A 21,207-nucleotide genomic window follows, 5' to 3' on the forward strand; every position below is an offset into this window, starting at 1 on the left:
GTAGAATTATTTGACAGTTGTTCTAATTTCTGCATTTTCAACTTTACCACTAATTCTGTCTTTAATCTTTTTTTAACTTGCATACTCCTTCATTCATTTTTCCCAAAAGGAATTTGCTTTTATTCTATTACTGTTGCTATAGTTTGGATCTAAGATTTTCCCCAGAGGCCCATGTGTGAAAGGCTTGATCACCATCCTGTGGTACTATTGGGAAGTAGTAGAACCTTTGGGAGGTGGGGCCTAGTGGGAGGAAGTTAGGTCATGGAGGCATGCTCTTAAAAATCCTGTTGGGACCTACAACCCTCCTCTCTTTTCTTTTGCTTTCTGACTCCCATGAGGTAAACAGCTGTGCTCTACTACATGCTCCCTGCCATGATGTTTTGCCTTGCCACAGTCTCAAAAACAATGGGACCAACTGACCCTTTATAATAACTGTTTAGTGGTCTTGTTTTTTCACTTCTACAGTTTTAAAACAGTATACATCTCAGCATAGGAAATCAGCTAATGTAACATGTAATGAATAAAGGGCAAAAATTAAATGATGTTTAAGCAGATGTAGAAAAAGCATTTGACAATAATCTAATTCCATTTCATGATTAAAAGCACTCAATGAACTAGGAATGGAATTTTCTCAACCTGATCAAGAACAGCAGTGGAAAACATAGCATATACTTACTGGTGAAAAACTGAAAGCTCTCCCTTAAGATCAGTAAAAGGTCAAGGGTATACACTCTTGCCACTTATGTTCAGCATTACATTGGAACTCCTAACTAGGGCAATCAGACAAAAATAAGATGTAATAAAGGAAGGTGTAACTGTTTTTATTTTCTGATGCCATGATCTTTTATGTAGAAAATCCTAAGGAACACACTCACATAAATTAGAGCTAATAAACAAGTTCAGTGAGGTGAAGAAAGTGTATGGCATATGTACACAATGGAGTTCTACTCAGCCATCAAGAAGAATGAAATTATATCATTTGCTGATAAATGGATAGAACTAGAGAACAACATGCTAAATGAATAAGCCAGACTCAGGGAGACAAGGGTCAAATCTTTTCTCTCCTGTGTGGAAGCGAAGAGAAATAAGGAATAATAAAAGGGAATCTCATGAAAACAGAAGGGAGAATAGTATAATAGAGGAAGGTCATTGAAGGGCAGGGTGGAGTGGAGGAAGAGGAAGGTATTGGGAGATGAAATGGACTAAATTATGCCATGTGCTATATGCATATCACAATGAATCACACTTTTATGTATAATTATAATGCACCTATTAAAAAATAAATAAAGGTAATAAAATAAATAGAAGAAAGATCAGTAGAGAAAGGGGATTCAGGAAAGGAGGAAGGGAGGGAAAGAGAAAGGGGAAGTCTAGAGAATGAAATGGAGTAAATTAAAATATATGCATGTATGTACATGTCACAAAGAATACCACTATTATGTATAACTATAATGCACTAATAAAAATATAAAGAAGAATAAAATACTTTAGAAATAAATTTAACAGAAGATGAAGCTGGGGTTGTGGCTCAGTGGTAGAGTGCTTGCCCAGCATGTGTGAGAAACTGGGTTCTATTCTCAGCACCACATATAAACAAATAAATAAAGGCCCATCAATAACTAATAAAAATATTTTTTAAAGGAAATTAATTTAACAGAAAAAGTGCAACATTTCACACTGAAAATTTGAAAACATTATTCAGAGAAATGCAAGAGGACCAGATATCCCGTGTTCATTATTGAAAGACATTCTATCATTAAGACAGTAATACTCCCCAAATTGATCTACAGATTCAACATAATTTCTGTTAAAATTCCATCTGAATATTTTTTTGGCATAAATTAATATGTTGGTCCTAAAATATGTTAAAAAAAATGCAAGGGTCCCATACTAGACAAAACAATCTTGAAAAAGAACAAAGTCAAAGGGCTCATAGGCCCCAGTTTCAAAAATTACTACTAAGCAGTAGTAAATTTGATTATGGATTCGACATAAGGATAGACATATAAATCACGGAATAGGATTGATTGTCCAGAAATAAATCTCCACTCAAAATTTAAAAAATAGTGCTCAAAGATCAATGGAGAAAGAATAGTTCTTTCAACCAATAGTACTAGTACCACTAGATAGCTATAATGCAAGAGAATGAATTTCATGTTTGAGGAACTAAAAATGGATCAAAAATCTAAATGTAAGAGCTATAAAAATTTTAGAAGAAAACTCTTGTAAGTTTTTGTACCTTGGAGTGGGTTAACAGTGTCTTAGATACAACACCTAAGGTACAAGGAACAGAAGAAAAATATAGGTAAATTAGACTTGATCAAAATTAAGAATATATAGAAAACTCTTAGAACTCAATAATAATAAAAGACAACCCAATTAAAAAATGGACAATTCATTTGAATATATTTCCCCAAAGAAGATATACAGTCAATAAGTACATAAAAAGATGTTTAGCGTCATTAGGGAATGCAAATCATAGCCACAATGAGATACCATTTTGTACTCACTAAGATTTAAACGATGGACAATAAAAGTATTCAGGAGGATGTGCAGAATCACAGAATTGGTGAAATTGAAGCCCTAATATATTGCTAATGAGAATATAAAATGGTACCACCATTTTGGCAGTTCCTACAAGCAGAGTTACTGTAATAATTTACCATACTACTTCTGGATGTATACCTAAGAGAAATGAAAACAGGTTTATACAAAAACTTGTGCACAAATATTTTCAGTAGCATTATCCATAATAGCCAAAAATTGGGAAATAAGCCAAATGTCCATCAAATGCTCAACAGATTTTAACAATGTGATATATCTCTATTATGGGATATTATTTACCATAAAAAGGAAGAACATACCAAAAAATGCTAGAATATGGGTGAATCTTGAGGATATTGTGCTGAGCGAAAGAAGGCTTACATAAAAGGCCACCTGTTTCATGATCCTATGTATATGAAATGTCTGGAATAGGCAAATTTTTAGAGACAGAAATAGATCAGTGCTTTCCTACTATGGGTGGAGGGAAAATGATGACTAATGTGTGCAGGGTTTCATTTTGGGGCTATGAAAATATTGTTGATTTAGTGGTGATAGTCTCCCACTTTAGAAATATAGTAAAAACCACTGACTTGTATACTTCAAAATGGTGAATTTTACAGTATGTGTATTGTATCTCAAAGAAGGGAAAGTCATTTTTAAAATATTAAAACCAAGTATCAGCAATTGATTACTTTTGGAGGTTTGCTCTGCCCTGAATGGAAAATTGGTTAATACATGCAAATAATTCTGTATTGAGTGAACAGGGTAACCAAATAGATGATTAGGGAAAGTTTTTAAAAAGTTTTTCTGGAAATGTTAAGTAATTAATGCAGAAGTCCTGATAGAGTATCACCATTTTGCTACATGTATCAGAATAGGTATTGATCATCATTGGCTACTAAATGGGGGAATTTTATAATGGATTTCTTGGTCTGTTTGAGCTGCTATAACAAAATGCCACAGAATGGGTGACTTATAAGCAGCAAAAATTTATTTCTCATAGTTCTGGAGGCTGGGAAATCCAAGATCAATGTGCCAGCAGATTCAGTGTCTGATGAGGGCCTGCTTTTTGGTTCATAGAAGGTGCCTTAACTTGTAAAAGGTTAAAAGGGGCAATGGGTTTCTCTCTCTCTCTCTCTCTCTCTCTCTCTCCTGGTCTCTTTAATATGAGCATTTAATATCCCATTTATAAGGGTAAAGATTTCATAACCTAATCATATCCTAAGTACCCCTCCTCCCAATGCCATCACTTTGAAGGTTAGGATTTCTACATATGTATTTGGGGAAGAGGGCACAAACATTCAGCCCATGCAGGATGGATCAGTCTGATAGTATTGGTACCCATTGGTTCATCTTTTTTTTTTTTTTTTTTTTTTTCAATTTAAAGACAGGGTCTTACTAAGCTACTCAGGCCTCAGTAAGTTGCTGAGGCTGGCTTTGAACTTGTGGTCCCCCTGCCTCAGCCTCCTGAGTTGCTGGAATTACAGGCGTGTGTCACTGCGCCCGGCTCCATTTGTCCATATTAATATTACTAAAATGCATTATCTGTCTCCTGCCTTCAGTCTATTGATTAAAAAAAAAAAAAGAATTTTATTTCTGGGTCGTGCCTGTTCACTTTGTGAAACAGGCCCCTATGGTTTTGTTTAAAGTGTGTATTTTCAACATCTCCAGATGTTTAACTTCAGTGCATCTGGCAGCCTTTGTCAGAGAGTTTGGTTTAGGGCAAAATGGAATTTGTGTTTCTGTTGTGTTTTGTTTATTTTTTTGTTATTACTTGTGGTGCTGGGCAAGCACTCTATCACTGAGCCCTACTTTTTACCTTTCTTTTTGTGTTTTATCATTGTTATGATTTGAGAGAGGTAATGGTGTCCTAAATGTCCTTACCAAGCCTTCTGAGACTGGGTAAGATAATCAAGACCTGAGCTAGGCAGAGGTGATACTGATAGTGACAGGATGGATCTATTTGTTACAGTTTAGCATATTAGGCAGGGCATGTAGTAGGGACTCCATTAATGTTTGCTCACTATTGAATGGACCTAAGTGGATCTGTCCAAGATTAGGGTTTCATTGCAATTTTGGTATGAATTTTATTTGGACTCTATGGTCATTTTTCCACCACCCCTTTTCTTTAATTTGTTGCCAACATTTCAAAATAGTGAGATTTCACATAAAAATCAGGTTTCTGGCTTCTGTTAAAAAAGCAGAAGATCTGGCAACATTAGGCTTGCATTCCTTCATGGCAGCTAGTCAGCTGAAGCTGAGCAGGGACTACATTAGACACAGTCCACTGCTGCCTCTGTTGCTCCCTGCTTCTTCTGGGCGTTTGAGTTTGTGACCCTTATGCAATGGTTTCAGGAAGCAGTTTTCTAAATCTCGAGTTATTACTTTTTTTAAAAAAATTTTTGTTTATTAATTTATTTTTGTGTGGTGCTGAGGATCAAATCCAGTGCCTCACATGTGCGAGGCAAGGGCTCTACCACTGAGCTATGGCTCCAGCCTGCATTATTATTTTTAATGACTTTTCTGCTTGTATTGCTACTTAACATACCATATGATCACTTACCTAATTAGAAAATAAGCTCTATGATGGCAGCAATTGTGTGTCTTCTATTTCTAGATATTCTCTGTGGTGCTGGTATATTGCCTTGCACACCATAAGGAAGGCAGTACATACTTAAACCTCTCTACTCTGATTTGGCAAGGTGATTGAGGAAGACCAATAATGCTAGAATATTCAAGACATTGTCATGGAATTCCAAAGTATCTTGATGCATTGGCTTGGAAAACATATACTCTGTAGTGTCTTGGAGAAATGATCCAAGTTTATTAACATTAATTCTTGCCTCTTGTTTTTATTAATCAGTTCTATCATATAATTTTAGGGTTAATATCCCTTGGTTATATTATTGGCATTGTGAAGTTAATGGCATTTGGAATATTAAGTATTTTCTTGACTATTTATTACATGGATTCTTTGAAATTAAGTCTTACAAGTATTTTCTCACAGGTAGGTAAGTACAGAAAAATAAGTGAAAAGAGTTGAGGTCTAGAATAATCATTGTCAGGAAGGATATGAAAAAATAGTTTTTTTTCTTAAAGTACTGTTTGATGATTCAATTCAAGGACATAATGAAATCAATTGATAATATTAGAATAGGAAAAAACTATATTGTGTGGTTGGAGTTAGGGCTTAATTTAAGAGGTCATTGAGTCAATTACTATTAAGTTTTTTTTTGTTGTTGTTGTCTCATTTTGTGAAAACAAACCATGTTTTCTTTAGTCCTACACTAGCCAATGGTATAATGATTGGAATACCTAGTTGACCATTATACATGTTGATTTCATGCCATAAATATTCCTTGACCCATATTGTGTGTTTATTTTTATAATAGGTGAGAAATTCATCCACTCTTCTCTTTAGTTCCTTGATCACAAGAATTTTTGGAGTTAAAAGGGGAAAGGATGAACTTTCCAAAACAAATAGGTAAGTAAGCTTCATCTAATGCTAACTTTTCTTTTTACACAAAATTGTCCTGGCCAAAAATAATTGGTGAAATTTTGCTTACTTTTACAGATTCATCTGTAGCATAAAACTATAAAAATGGTATAATGAATTAACCTGTGCTGCCAAATTCTAAAACCTTGGGCAAAAATATCAACTGATTACAAAGTTGACCTTTCAAAGCAACAAATATAAAGCAAGGAAGCCAGGGCCGAAATATAGACTTGTTTCTCACTGCAGTAACTATTCTTTTTTCTTTGTGTCTTCTTCAAGTATTCCTGAAATGTCCTACATTCTTTTTTCCTGATGTGTTATCAAGTATTTACTATCTGTGCAGTATCTTTAATCATATAGGCAAAAGTTTAAAAGATTGTGAAACTCTTATCAGAACACCTTCCAGACTACCTGTGCATTCATTACTCTCCTAAACGAAGGGAGAAAGTTGGAGAGGTTAACTGTGTGAAATAAATAATGCGTTTACTTTTTGGTCTTTAATTTACTCTATTTTTTTCAGTAAGGCTTTTTAATGTCTGGAAGGAAATCTATGGAACCATTTTCGTTATTATTATTTTTTAATACAATGCACAAGTTCTGTTTGTTCTTAAAGAGAAGCTTTGGATAGTTCTTCAACATTTGAGGATTTAATAGTAGTGTAGTTGGCTTGCAGCTGTTAACACTAGATGTCACTGTCGCTGCATGTTTAATTACTCCCTTAAACTTTTAGAATACAATTTGACATACAGGTCATTGTCTTGAGGACCTAAACATGAATTCAGGCCCAGCTTCTCTCTTCCCTAAACAGGTTACTATGCTTTTGCTTCAAATTTAGATTTTAAACTGGTATTTATTAAAATATGTCTTTTTGTGATGAAATTAAGTTTTAAGGACTAAAAGATATGATGAAATAATTTTTTGATATGCTTGTGGTAATTTTAGTGAAACCTGCTGTGATTTGTCATTTAAATTGCTACTTATCAGCCTGTAAAATTCACCAAATATTTCAAAGAAAGGTAGCTGGCTCTAAGTTTGAATCCCCTGAGTAAATGCAGGAATACTAAGAGATTTTTTTTTCTCCCCTGAGTTGTATTTTTAAAATAAATATTACTACTTTGGTAGCATGATTATAATTTTTACTTCTTAGCCTGTTCTTTTTTTAAAAAAAATATTTTTAGTTGTAGATGGACACAATACCTTTATTTATTTATTTTTAGGTGGTGCTGAGGATTGAACTCAGTGTCTCACACAAGTGCTCTACCACCAAGCCATGACACCAGCCCCTTTAGCTCGTTCTTAAAGTAATTTTTCCTGTCATTAACTGAAAATTACTAGTATTTGTTTCTCTTTAACTTTGTCTAATTTGTTAATAATTCTACAGTGTGCTTAAGTTTAAAATAGTTGTATCTTTTTATGAGACCATAATGATGGTTAGTAGTATGAATAAAATATGATATTAAATAACAATTAAAGTTAATGTTAAAATTGCTCTTCTTGAATGTGTATATAAATTTTACTGTGCACCAGAGAAAAATGATCATTAATTTCATTTAGGTTGCAACTGAAAGAGGATAGAAGAATAAAAGGGCGATGAGATCACACAGTTTTACTCTTTTAGCTAAAGTCACACTGATGGAAATTCATTTCTTTTGAATAGAGAAGATTACAAAATTAATAACTTTCCTAGAAGAAGGGAAATGGAATATTTGTATAATTATTTTGACTAATGGTGGAAAGTGAAATGAATTTGGAAGTTGATATTTTACTTAAGTGTGGTGAAAATTTTTTAGTAAGAGCCTGTATTTCAATAATCTGAAGACTGGCATGTGTCATCTCCTATACAGGCTTCTCTTTTCTATTTAACCCTTGAATTATCAGTTTCTTGGCAGGTCTCTTTAGATAAGTTCTGCAAAACATTTAGTTTGTTAAATTTGCAATTGTTTGTGATTATTCTACTTTTGTAGTTTATTTAATTATGTCACTTTTTGTTGAAATATTTATATGCCCATTCTCTACATATTAATTCCCCAAAGGATAGGACCGTTTCCATCTATTCTTTGTATATATAAAGGGCACTTTAAGAATGCTACTTACAATGTCTTGTTGGGTGGTTACTCAGCCATCAAATAACTAACCTCAGCTGATGACACCTCACAGGCCAGTTAAATTTGCTTTCACAACCACAGATTGTTCTGCATGCAGTCTTGCAAACGTGTGCTCTTGGTCAAAAAGGAACTGAACATAAAAAGAACATCTGCTTTTTTGCCATCTAGTGTGAAAAGAATGTCTATCTTGGAGTAAATAAACTTGGTTTCTAGGCATTTTGCTGCCACTGGAGATGACCTTAGTAGAGTCCCTTATTCACTCCATCCTTCAGTTTCTCAATCTATATGACAGGAATAGTAAGATCTAGATTTTATCTTCGTGAGGTTATTAAGAGTCTACAACAAACTATTATAACTTTATTATTAATTTTTTAAAATTGAAGTCCTAAACAATTAGAGATATGGTTTGCTGTTTCTGTCTGTTGCCTTGCTGTTAGACTGTGCCTTTTGAGGACAGCACCAGGGTCAGAATCCTGTGTATCTGGTACCTTGTAAACTGTCTGGTGTGTAGGAAGCATATAGAAATACTTGTTTATTAGAAAAAGTAAATTTTATTACTTGGGGGGGGGGATAAAAAGTTTGTTTTCTACTCTTGTCTTTGTTCTCATAAAGCCACAATAACCAACGAGGTTATCCTCTCTATGCCTTGAGAAGAAACTCAAGATAAGAGGTCAAATAAGAGGTTGGGCCAGGCCTGAGGTCTCTTCCCTCTAAAATATGAAGCTCAGACTTTATATAATGTTACTAGAATTGCATGTTTGATAAAGTGCCAATGCCTCAGACAGTACCTGCCACATAGTAGGGACAAGAAGTTTTCATTTAATAAGTGGAGAAAGGAACAGGGATCTGCCTCTCTGTATGAGTGTGTGGAATGCACTTAAGATTGAGCTTTTGAGCCCATTGGTCTTGGTCTAGATGTGTTCTTTGGATTATGAACAATGAGAAAATACAAGTTTTACAGTCATGTTATTACACTGTAATTTTCTAACACTCCTTTCCTTTCTGTTTGTTGCCATTTAACTGACTTGGTCTGACAGAATGAATAATGGATTCCATGTAAAATCGGAACATGTACAGCCCTGTTTTCTGGGGAAGGTGCTGTGCTTTCTGCTTTTCTATAGTAGCTGCCATCTGTATGTGAATGGACTGTCCTTGATAGCTGCTCATTCTTTACAGGGTAGCAGCTAAACCAATTGCATCTTTAACTCTGGGTCCCATGTGTGTCTTAACCTTCAACTATGTTAGTTGCAGCTAAGTGGCAAGTGCCAATATATAATAGTCTGAGAAGCTTTGTTTTTGACTTTGTGGAGTGTCTGCTTTGCCAAAACTACATATGGGTGCTCAGTGTGCAGAGTTAAATAGTATAGCTTTTGCATTTTCCTTTTGCTTAAACTCAACCTGTAAGCCAATAAGAACTTAATGATGAATAAGTATCTACCTTGAATTCAGTTTAAACATGAGGGCTCCAAAACTTGGGCTTTCGAGCTTACAATTCAGCTGGGGAGAAATAAATTGTTACTTGTGAATCAGATGAAAATAGAAGATATCATATACTAATCACCTGCACAATGTGATATGGGTAATAATGCCTTGGACATCTGTAAATGGAAAAAATAAAGTGATGTATTTTGGAGGAAATAGTATTTCTTATAAGGCTTTGGGGATGAGTAGATTTAAGGTCATGAAATAGACTGAAAAAGAGAAATGAATAAATAATTTTGTTTACTGTGTTAAGTGCAATCTCTATTCTGTATTATTAAGGAGAGCTCATATTCAAATTAAGAGCTTAGTATAGTTTAGTATAATTTAAGAAGAAAATGGGTTTGTAAAAGCATCACTAGATCCAAATAAAATAATTTCCAATGACTGTATTGGGAGATGTTAGATTTATTTTATTTTCTTGGACATAAATGACAGAATTATTGGAATTATTTTTCTTAGTGGCATAGGTCTGGAGGAACCCTTCAAGGGGCATCTAACTCAGCCCAACTTCTTGCTTATCAGCAGATTTTGAAGCCATTTCCAGACTGACTGGCTTCTTTCCTGTTCTTCGTGTTTTCTAGGAAAAGAGATTCCACAAGTTTCTGTGGTTACCCACTCCATTGTTTAGGAAAGAATTGGTTTTTCAAAACTAAAATTGAGAGCTTTAGAGCAATTGAGTTTTTTATATTTTAGAGAATGTAATTATTAGAATTCAGAATAGCTTATTTGCTTTGAACTACATAGAAGCTTGTAGTAAACACTTATTTGGCCAAACTGAAAATTGGAATTTTCTTTCACTGGGGCTGGGATAATATTAACATCTTCAGACCCAAAGAATTCTCATTTTCTCCATTGAACAAACGTTCATTATGTTTTCACTCTCAGCCAGGCACTCTGCTAGGTACTAGCATGCAGAGATGAATCAGAAATATTCTATGCCTAAGGGGAACTGACAGCCCAGTGAAAAATATAGCAGCTGTCTGTTGCATTGGATTCTGTTCAACTTACGTTGAGGGAAGGGAGAAGTTTTGTAAGGCAGGTGGCATGTCTTTTAGTGTCTTTTGCCTGTTCCATGGTTGGCGTGTGCCAGGCCATTTTTATGTGTCTAATTTAACCTCCACGAGATCCCTGCAAGGTGAATAATATCATCATCACCTTACAGTGGAGTAAAACCACAGGGAGTGAATTTTAGTTATTTGCCCACTGTCGTATAGCCAGAAAGTGGCAGGTCTAGAACACAAATTATTTTCATGTACAGGGCACTTATTTATCAGTACCCAGAGCCTGTCATGAGTAGTATATTACTTTTTTGGTGTATGTCTTTAGATTTTACATTGTCCTAACTGTGGGAGACAAGCCACTTCATTCATTCATTCAAAGTCTGAAAGTGGATCAATAATCACACATTTTTAATATGGTATGTTGATTTTAGTGGGGGCAGGGTGCAGGGGCGAAGTTTGCTTGAGTTGATTCTAAGACCCTTTCTGTGGGTGTTGGAAGACAATATGAATTATGTAGTTTTTTCATTTGTGAATTTTGTGTTTTTGGTGGGGAGGTTATTAGAGCAGTTTATTGCAAGTAAGACAAAGGCAAGAGAAAATACAATATACCCGATAGAGGGGCAGGCAGGTAGGCTATGGATGAAAATGCCCATAAGTATTCTTTTTTTAAGAGAGCCCCACTGTTTTCATGTATATAAGAGATGAGGCAAGAGTAGGCCTTAAAGTTTCTAACATTATGCTGTCAAACCAGAAAGGTAAAAATCATACTTTTCTGGTTGGCAAATAGGGAATGAATTAAATTAGCCCAGGACGTTATCAGTTTTACTAATGAGAAATTTACCTTTTTCATAGTTGACTCTGTAAAACTCAATTGTTGGTGCTATCGAGAGAGGATTTGAGGTTTACAAAAATTCTTGGCTGTGGTTCAATTTCTTTTAGACTTAATGTTTTACAGAATCTTTGGTTACATTTTTCAGATCTTTAATTAAAATGACATAAATGATAGCAATTATTATTTGTTTTTATTTTCTAAAGGACCTAAAAAGTCACCCAATCCCATTTTCATTTTACAGATAAGAAAATTAAGGTGCAGAAAATTAAGTGATTTGCTCAAGATCACAAAGCTAACATTAATATAATTTAATGGTTATTTTTAGCTTATAGCATGACTAGAACATTTGAAAAAATATTTAGAAATGAAGTTTCTATTAGCAACAATAATATTCATTTGAATTTAAATGATTCTAATGTGGAATATGAGGTTCATTCTCCCAAAGAGGCACTTTACTTGTCAGAGGATTTTAAATAATCATGATTTAAAGTTAAGAGCCCCATGATTTGATATAGTCTGGAGGTGTCGTCATGCATTTACCACAGATCTTTGTAGAACATTCAATCTGTTGCTTTAGCCAGGGTAGATAAATGAGTATTTTTGGAGACTGAGAAGTAAAGTACAAATCTTGTGTAACCTTGTTGAGATGGTCTAGTCAGAATTAAGTCTGTACTGACATTTTTGTTTACTGGAGAGTTTCGTGTTTCAACGTTTTGTTCATTCATAGGTTCATGGATTATAGGTAGGAAAACCACAAATGAAATTTGTAACCAAAAAGAAGTTCTTGAAAAGAAATATGTTCATGAACTTGAAGTGGGAATTACTCATTGTATGCTTAAATATTGACCAAGTAATCTTTGTTCCTAAGGACTGCTTCAGGCCATTGCCCTCTCTAATAACTGAGGCATTGTTGCTCTCGTTTGAGCTTGTTCTATGGAATCTTGGCAATGCATGCATCCTCTTTCTGCATCTTAGTAAAAGCATGAGTAAATATTTTTTCTTAGCTTTGGTATTTTTGTAGCTTACATTTTATATGAGCCAGACTAATATAATGTAATACCAGGATTACATAATTTAAGACGTCAGGATTGCTTCCAGGGCTATGAGATAGAGTATTCATTTATCAGGAAGTTTACAAGCTGTATTTGTTGCCCATTCACTACCTGTAGAGAAACACCACAGAGCTGTTTTCCAAATGAGAAAATGGAGTCAAAGAACTTAAGGCCAGAGGGAATGGTTTCCTTAGAACTTAAGATGACATTTATAATTTGTTCAGAATTCAGTCCTAGTAACTATTGATTTTAGTAACGTATAGTTTTGAAATTCCAGAAATTTCTAACTATTGTTGTTACACACAAAACTATTTTTGATAAAATATGATCAATAAAATTTTTTATGTGTGTCTAATTTAATCTTCACGAGATCCTTGCAAGGTGAGTAATATCATCTTCACCTCACAATGGAGTAAAACGACAGGGAGTGAATTTTAGTTATTTGCCTGCTGTCATGTAGCCGGAAAGTGGCAGGACTGGAACATAAATTATTTTCATGTACAGAGCATTTATTCACCAGTACACAGAGCCTGTCATGAGCAGTATATTACTTTTTTGGTGTTTGTCTTTACCATTATTAGAAGAAGATACTTTCCATTTTCCTAAAGTCATGATGTGGGGAAAGTAGTACCGCCAGTCTGGATGATGAACTGGTCAGCAGGCTGAGGACCTAATCTGTCAGACTGTGGTATGTGTACTTATGTGTTTGCTTGTAAGTGAGGAAGGAGGGCAGGCAAGTAGTGATGGGGGAATAGAGTAGTAAACACCTTTGAAATATAATAGGTTTTAGGATTCACTAGGAGTACTGAGTTCTGTACCTTGGGCTAGATGTCCTAGTAAAAAATTAAGAAGCTATAGGTGGACACAATGTATGTTACTACATTGATGTCTTTATTTTATATTTATGTGGTTAAAAAAAATTAAGTAGCATACTCTTGTCCTTGTCATTTTTCATCCCTCAAATAATAGCTCCATTTTTTAATATTTAAATGTAAGTTTGAAATAGTTCAGACTTAATAATAGTTAGAATGCCTTTGGGTGCAACTAATAAGAAACCCAAATCAGAATTTAAACAGGGAAAAGTTATTACATATTTAACCAGGAAGTTTTAAGGGGGATTTATTTCTTTCAGGTTGAAGCATCATTAAACACCAAGGTTTTCTCTGTATTTCTATTGTGCCTTCCTAGACGTGAAGGCATGGACCCAGGGGGCTTTCTGGATGGTTACAAGATGGCTGCCATTATATAGATGTTGGAGCCATCTTCCAGATGTTAGAGTTGAAACACCATATTTAGAAGCCTTGTGTCTCATTTCTTTTTGAAAACAATGACACCTCCTCCTGTGTGTGTTTCTATGTCCCCACCTCCACATCCTACAAGTTTTTATTCACATATTATTGACCAAAGTTAATTTTTAACATGTCCCAACTTAACCCGGGTGGGGGAAATAGATCTGCCATAATTAGTTTAGACAAATCAGGGTTCTTCAGTTGGGCCTGGAATATATGTTAGCTCTTCCTGAAGCACATGACTAGTCTGAGAATGGTAAATTCCCAAAGTCAAGTTCCATTAAAAGGAAGGACAAGGTGGGGGGAAAGAGTGTTAATTAAGCAGTGTATGTTACTACATTGATGTCTGCTACTACACTGTTCAAGGTCATCTCAAAAGCATTGAAAATGTTTTCATTAGGAACAGTGATTTAAATATAGGAAGATAATAAATATATTTTAGCCTAATATAAAAATTTATTTCCTTTACATATTTCCTACATGTAGTTGTAAAGAAATATGAAATAGTACAAGTGTCTAGATATATGGTTCTGTATAATTCATTCTTTTTAAATTTTTTTATTTGTTCTTTTTATATGACAGTAGAGTATATTTTAACACTATACATACATGGAGTATAGCTTATTGTAATTAGGATCCCATTCTTGTGGTTGTACATGATGTGGAATTATACTGGTCATGTATTCACATATGAACATAGGAAAGTTATGCTCAATTCATTCTACTGTCTTTCTTATTCCCCTCCCCACTCCCTTCTCTTCATTCTTCTTTATCTAATCCGATTGAACTTCTATTCTTCTCCTCTCCACTTTCCCTCACTGTGTATTAGCATCCATGTATCAGAGATAACATTCAACCATTGGTTTTTTGGGGGACTAGCTTATTTCACTTAGCACGACATTCTCCAGTTCCATCTATTTACCAGCTAATGCCATAATTTCACTCTTCTTTATGGCTGACTAACATTCCATTATATATATATACCACATTTTCTTTATCCATTCATCTGTTGAAAGGTACCTAGGTTGGTTCCATAGCTTAGCTATTTTGAATTGAGCTGCTATAAACACTGATGTGGCTATAAATAGCTTGTAAATAGCTTGCATTTAAAAAATTTCATGTAATTTCTTAGTCCATTTCATGTTGCTATAACAGAACACCTGATGCTAGGTAGTGCATAAAGAAAAGAGATTTATTTGGCTCATGATTCTGGTGGTGGAAGGTGGTCCAAACAGCATGGCGCTAGTATTCTGGAAAAGTTCCCTCCCCCCAACCCATGGCTATCACAACATGGTCAGGAAGTAGAAAGGAAACCAATGGACTGCGTAGAAGGGCCAACTACATGGTGTGGCTTTGCTTTCCAATAGCCCAGTTTATCAAGAACTAAATCAGTCCCATGAGTTTTGACCTATTCCAAGATATCATTAATCCATTCATGAGGGTATAAGTAACCCTGTAACCTAGTTACCTTCCATGAGGCCCTACCCCTTAAAAGTTTGACTACTCCAACACATTTCATTGGATACCAATCTTCCAGCATATGTCCTTTTGAGGGACAAACCATATCCAGAACCATAGCACCCAGGAACAAAGTATATGTATGTCTTCACACATGAACCAAGTTTTGTACAACATTAAAATAGAGATTCTGAATCCAAGCTTGAAAATGCTCTTTGACAATGTGAATTATCTTCCTGGTTCACAGCTAATCTCTAATAAGCTAACAGTGTTAACATGTTTGTTATCACAAACTCTGGTTTACTTTTGGAATTTGACCCATATATTATAATATTGGTTTTCTTATCATAAGGCCAAATGGTGTGAAGTCAAATGATCTTTCTAAGTTTATGGGAATTGGCATTTAATTATTTTTGTTTCTGTGTCAAAAATCCCTGTTCTATTTCAATTGAATGTGGTATTTTGATGTGACTTTTTTGGCCTCTGAACTCAAATTAGGCCAATTGTCCTGAATAATCTCTCTTTCTTTTTCTGCCAAGTTTCTTTCTTTTCTGTCCTCTGAACTCTAACTGTTTTGTTCTCTATAAACTGCCTCTATAGAATTGGAACATGAGGCTGTCTGGGTCAGGGCAAACCAGCTGGGCTTGACAGAAGTTAGGGTTACATTAGCTTCATTTGACAAGGATCAGTACGTCTGATCCAGTTGCTAAATCTTGGAAGACTAGAATTTTCTACTCTATAAGCACAATTCCATGACATCTTGCCTTTCTTTTGCTCTTAAGACATCTTCATCTTAGTTATATCTATTTCTACAACCTCTCAAATCTGAATAATTGACTTGGATCCATCTAACGGTCAGTTACATACTCCTGTCCCTTAATTCACTTGATCCCCTCTGTCACCCCTTTAATCAAAGCTTTCCTATGCCTGTGGTTCCATTTCTGTGTAACGTGTCCAGGTTAGGCATTCTGACATTTTTTTTTCTTCATCATTCATTCAGCAAGTATATGAGGTAGGTTCAAGCACTGAGGGGATGAGGAGATGACAGACATTTATAAAATAGGATGCAAATCTTTGAAGAACAATGGAAGAGGAGAGACAAGACTTGGACTCAAATGTAAAGTTACTTATAAAGCAAGGTGGGAAGCTGAAGGTAACTGTGGACTTTGCTCTCCCTCATGGGGAGAGCCTGGAAGCACCGCTCCTCATGTCTCCTCACTCCTGCTGCACTCTGCAGACGTGGCTGTAGCAGAGCTCTTGCTAATGTCTTTTAAACACACTTTCTCCCTGTGTCTCTTCCAGTTCTTCCATTAATGTGGGAAAATCTCCCCTCACCTTTTGTTTATATTGCTGCTAGAAAATGTGGTCAACGCAGAGCAGTACTGGTGCTCTGCCTCCCCTACCTGCATTTGGAAATGGAATTATGTATATTAAAAATACTGTGTCACTAACTTCTAAAGGTCACAAGTGCCTGGTTTCCCCCAGAAACCCAGCACAGGCCATCTCCAACTCCTTCATGCTTTAATTGAGAACTTTCCCTGAAGCTTCTGTATTTCAGAAAAAAGAAGTTCTTTTAGTGGTGTTCTCCTTGATTGCTTTCCAATATTTCAATGAACTAGTTTTCAATTTTTTATCATTATAAAAGTATATTGTTTCAGTGGTGAAGTAAATAATTTCTGTGGGCTACCTGCAGTGCCACCATTTATAACATTATGTATTTCGTTTGCCATATAAGTTGTGGCCTTCCACCAAGGAACATACTGTCCCTAAATACTTGATTGTGTATATCCTTCCAGTTTTCAGCCCTGGCTGCATTTAAAATTGTGCCCTCATGCATTGCCAAACTGGTTGGCTTGTCCATGAAAATTGAATCCCGTGGAATCCCTGGCATTTTCTGTGGACGTTTCTTCCTGCTCCCCATTAAATAGAATTTTTAATGGTTTTTCAGGGCCTTCTGTGTAATAACCTTCTTTTCTTTCTTCCTTCCTTTCTTTTCTTCTTTTTTTGGTAGCCCTAAGGACTACACCTGGGGCTTCATGCCTGCTAGGCAAGTGCCCTACCACTTAGCTGTATCCCCAGCCTTCTTTATTTTTTATTTTGAGATAAAGTCTTGTTAAGTTGCCAAGGCTGGGATCCTCCTGCCTCAACCTTCCAAGTAGCTGGGCTTACAGTCTTGTATAGTGACACCTGGAGTAAGGTCACTCTTCATAGAATTTTTTTTAAAAAATCACAGTAGCAGAAGGAATCATGTTTCTCAGTTTACCTTAGTCTGGAATGACTTTGAGTACCTAGCCTGATATCTATCAATAAATATGTATTAACTATTAACTGTATACAGGGCTTAGTACTAGGTGACACCAAAAAAGATCTAAGAACAGCCTATTCTCAGGGAACATATAGTGTGCTTATAATGAAATAAACTAAAACACAATCAAGGAACAGGTCAGTCTTATTGTGAAGTGACAGCAATGATAAAGAAGAGAGAGGAATCAAATATTATACCATTGTTCTGGTATAATCCAAGAGGCAAGCATCTGATGATTCTTCCGTCTTTCTCTATGGTATATGTGCTATAGCTCATGTGGTAGGAAGCGCTTAGAGGTAGGCCAGCTCTTTACAGGAGATTTCTCAGAGGGACTCCCTGATTTCTAGTGTGTATTCTTTATAATCAGAGGTACTCTGTAATTGGCAATATCTTATTCTCTATGGGGAACAATAAATGATATGTCAGAGTATTTTCTCTTCTCCTTGTTCTGTATTTTTTGATCTGTTTACTTAGAAAAATCTTGAATCATCAGAGACCTGGGTGCATTTGCGAATTAAAAGAAAACACAGGTACATTTTCAGTAGGCCTTTGGACTCCCAAGTCTTTTCCTACACTCTTTCTTTTCCAACAGCCAGCCTTGTTTTTTAGTCATTCAGGTATTTCCTGGTTTCAGTGCCATGACTGAGCTTTCTTTCCTTATAGTCAAAAGGTTTGCTTTCCAACTAGCATCTCTCCTCTTTGTGGCCAGTGTGTCGCTTTGTCATGGGGTAGTTAAGTATGGACAGAACCTTGGTGGGGGGAAGATGACACTGTGGTTTCCAGGACTTCACTCCTACTGTTCTGTTTCACTCTTCTTCTCACTTTGTATGTTCAAAGTAATATGTGCTTATTAAGAAAAATATGGAAAAGTTAGGCAGTTTTATTGTCTTCACCTAGGCTATTGCAATTGCAGTTGTCATTTTGCTGTGTTTTCTGGACCTTTTTTTTTTTATTCATGAGTATTTAGTTTTTATAAAATGTATTTGTAGTTATTCTACACACACCCTTCTTTTTTCACTGGTAGGAATCATTTTTCATTTTTGTTTGATAATTTATATTCCCCCTAATTTAAAAAAAATTAATGGAGTGGTGTGTATCTTTGTTTATAAAGTGTTTTAATGTGTAAGCCTCTTTTCTGCAAGTAGAGTCTCCTGTGTGTGATTTCTAGGTCACAGGACACGACTTGTTGTTGCAGTCTATACTGTTAGGTTTTACATATTGTCATATTTCTTTTCTTTTCTTTCTTCCTTTTTTTCAGAATTCTTTATTTTATTATTTATTTATTTTTTATGTGGTGCCGAGGATTGAACCCAAGGCCTCACTTGTGCTAGGCAAGGGCTCTGCCACTGAGCCACACCCCAACCCACATGTTGTCGTATTTCTTAATAAATTAATTTTCTTGAAAAAAAAGGTTCCGTTTCACTTCCAGTCACACATTTCACTTTCCATTTGACATAGTATAAAGTTTATTGCTCTAATTGGCCTTTTTTTCTTTTTAAAAGACTTATTTTTATTTTAATCAACCATCTTGAGCATTTTATCTGATTTTTCCCCACTATAGATAGTGATGCAAGAAATATTCTCTCATGAATTTTATCTTTGTCCTTTTTTTTTTTAAATTGTTTTTTTAGTTGTAGTTAGATACAATACCTTTATTTTATTTATTTATCTTTATGTGGTGCTAAGGATCGAACCTCGGACCTCGAACATGTGAGGTGAGCACTCTACCACTGAGCCATAACCCCAGCCCCTGTCCATGTTTTTATGATTATTGAAAGGGAGATGCTGGACTGAAGAATATAAATATTCCATGAAACTAATAGCCAAGTTTCTTTTAACTGATACCAATTAACACATTTACCAGGGCCAGGGATGTGGCTCAGGTGGTGGAGCGCTCGCCTGGCGTGCGTGCGGCCCGGGCTCGATCCTCAGCACCACATACAAACAAAGATGTTGTGTCCGCCTAAAAAACTAAAATAAATAAATAAATAAATATTAAAAAAAAAAAAAAAGGCATGTCCTCAGCACTGAAATAACATAAAAAAAAAAAAACAAACACATTTACCAGCATGTGCAATCTTCCTAGTACTAAGATTAAGCATTTTTAAATATTTATTTTTTAGTTTTAGGTGGACACAGTATTTTTATTTTACATTTATGTGGTACTGAGGATGGAACCCAGTGCCTCATGCATGCTAGGAGAGCACTCTACCATTGAGCCACAACCCTAGCCCCAGAAATAAGTATTTTTTTAATGCAAATTTCAGGGAATGTGAGAAGGAAAAGACCTTGGTGTTTCCATTTACATTGCTTTTATTACTAGGGAGGCTGAACATTTGCTCAAGTTATTTGTTGGTTAATTGCATTTTCTTTAGCTTTGCTTTCAAGGTCCTCTATAATTTAGAATGGCCCTTTTCACCTTATTTCGCATTATTCAAACTTACAAATATTTATTAAACTCCTGCCAACTACCTTCTCCCATTCCAAACATATACCCACACACTAATCAAGCTAATCTCCCTATTGTTCCTTTGAATGTTAAGCTTTTACTTTGAGTGCTTTTGTTCATGGTTTTTCTGCTCCTAAATGCCTGCCTCTCCCTTCTTCTTAAGCTATGCTGATTTCCATCCTTGGGTTCAGCCCAATCGTCTTCCTAAAACTGGTTTTCCGGAGAGCAGGCTCTGGGGCTGCAGCTCTGTAGTAGTCCACACTGCCTTCTTCAGGCTCTGCCCTAGGAGCAGGCAAAGAAGATGAATGTAGAAATAGGCATGTCTACATTTGATTTCTGGTGTAAGTGACTTAGTCCCCTGAGCCTCCATTTCTTTGTCTCAGCATCCTCATAAAATGTGAATGACAATAGAGTCTGCCTCTGGAATTGTGAGGAGCAAATGTGATAAAGCTTGTAGAGGGCCTAAGGCTGGTGCTTGGTATATAGGAAACTCTCCTTTAGTGCCCATTGTTTTAATTGAACAAATATACCTGTCATCTCAGCATTTGTTGTTTTTTTGTTCCATAGGGCTCTCCTGTACCACCCTAGAGGCTGTGTACTGTCTCTTTCTTGTAAATTAGTTATGTACTCTCAAGTGAACACAAGGTTCTAAAGGGGAGGGATTGCATTTTAAGTCTTTTGCATGTCCTAATGCACTATGCTGCTTGAGTGTAGTTGGGTAGCTTTGGTAGTGGTGGAAATTAGAGGAAGGCAGTGATGAGGACCTCATTTTCAGCTTTTTATAAGACCTTTACTAGGAGAACTTTCTCCTAGGGCCTTTAAAAAAATGTTAGCTTTTGTTGCTTATTCAGCCAACTGGAGTTACTCAGTAGAAAATGTTTAAGAGATCCCGATTATACCACCGGATTTCACTTTTCCATATAGTGTTTCAAAGTGTTGTATTCATTAATATTTGTGAGAAACCTATGGTTAATACCACAAGAAGCCATAAACTAAACCAGATTCTTTCCCCTTTTAACTTTCCACATGCCTTGGATTAACGGCAGTGTTACTCCCTCATTTACACCTGGGATTTCCTAGCATTCTCAAAAAGCTGAAACAATGATTCATGTTTAGTCACCATGTAACTGGCTATTTTCAATTATTTAAAATATAAATAACAAAAAATATCCCGGGTAAAGATCTCCATGTATT

At 35.5% G+C, this 21,207-nt stretch overlaps 1 protein-coding gene across 1 annotated transcript in view; it reads left to right on the forward strand.

The window, feature by feature from the left end:
- Thada (THADA armadillo repeat containing) overlaps window positions 1-21,207 on the forward strand; it is a 318,367-nt gene that overhangs the window by 87,601 nt on the left and 209,559 nt on the right. The window contains exon 26 of the mRNA XM_046425124.2: window positions 5,937-6,028. Coding sequence (XP_046281080.2) covers window positions 5,937-6,028 — 92 coding nt within the window. The remainder of the gene's footprint in view (window positions 1-5,936; window positions 6,029-21,207) is intronic.

The sequence above is a fragment of the Marmota monax genome, unplaced genomic scaffold, assembly GCF_021218885.2.
Source record: "Marmota monax isolate L192 unplaced genomic scaffold, Marmota_monax_Labrador192_F-V1.1 WCK01_AAM20220418_F8-fsc00015, whole genome shotgun sequence".
In the NCBI taxonomy this organism is placed as follows: domain Eukaryota; kingdom Metazoa; phylum Chordata; class Mammalia; order Rodentia; family Sciuridae; genus Marmota; species Marmota monax.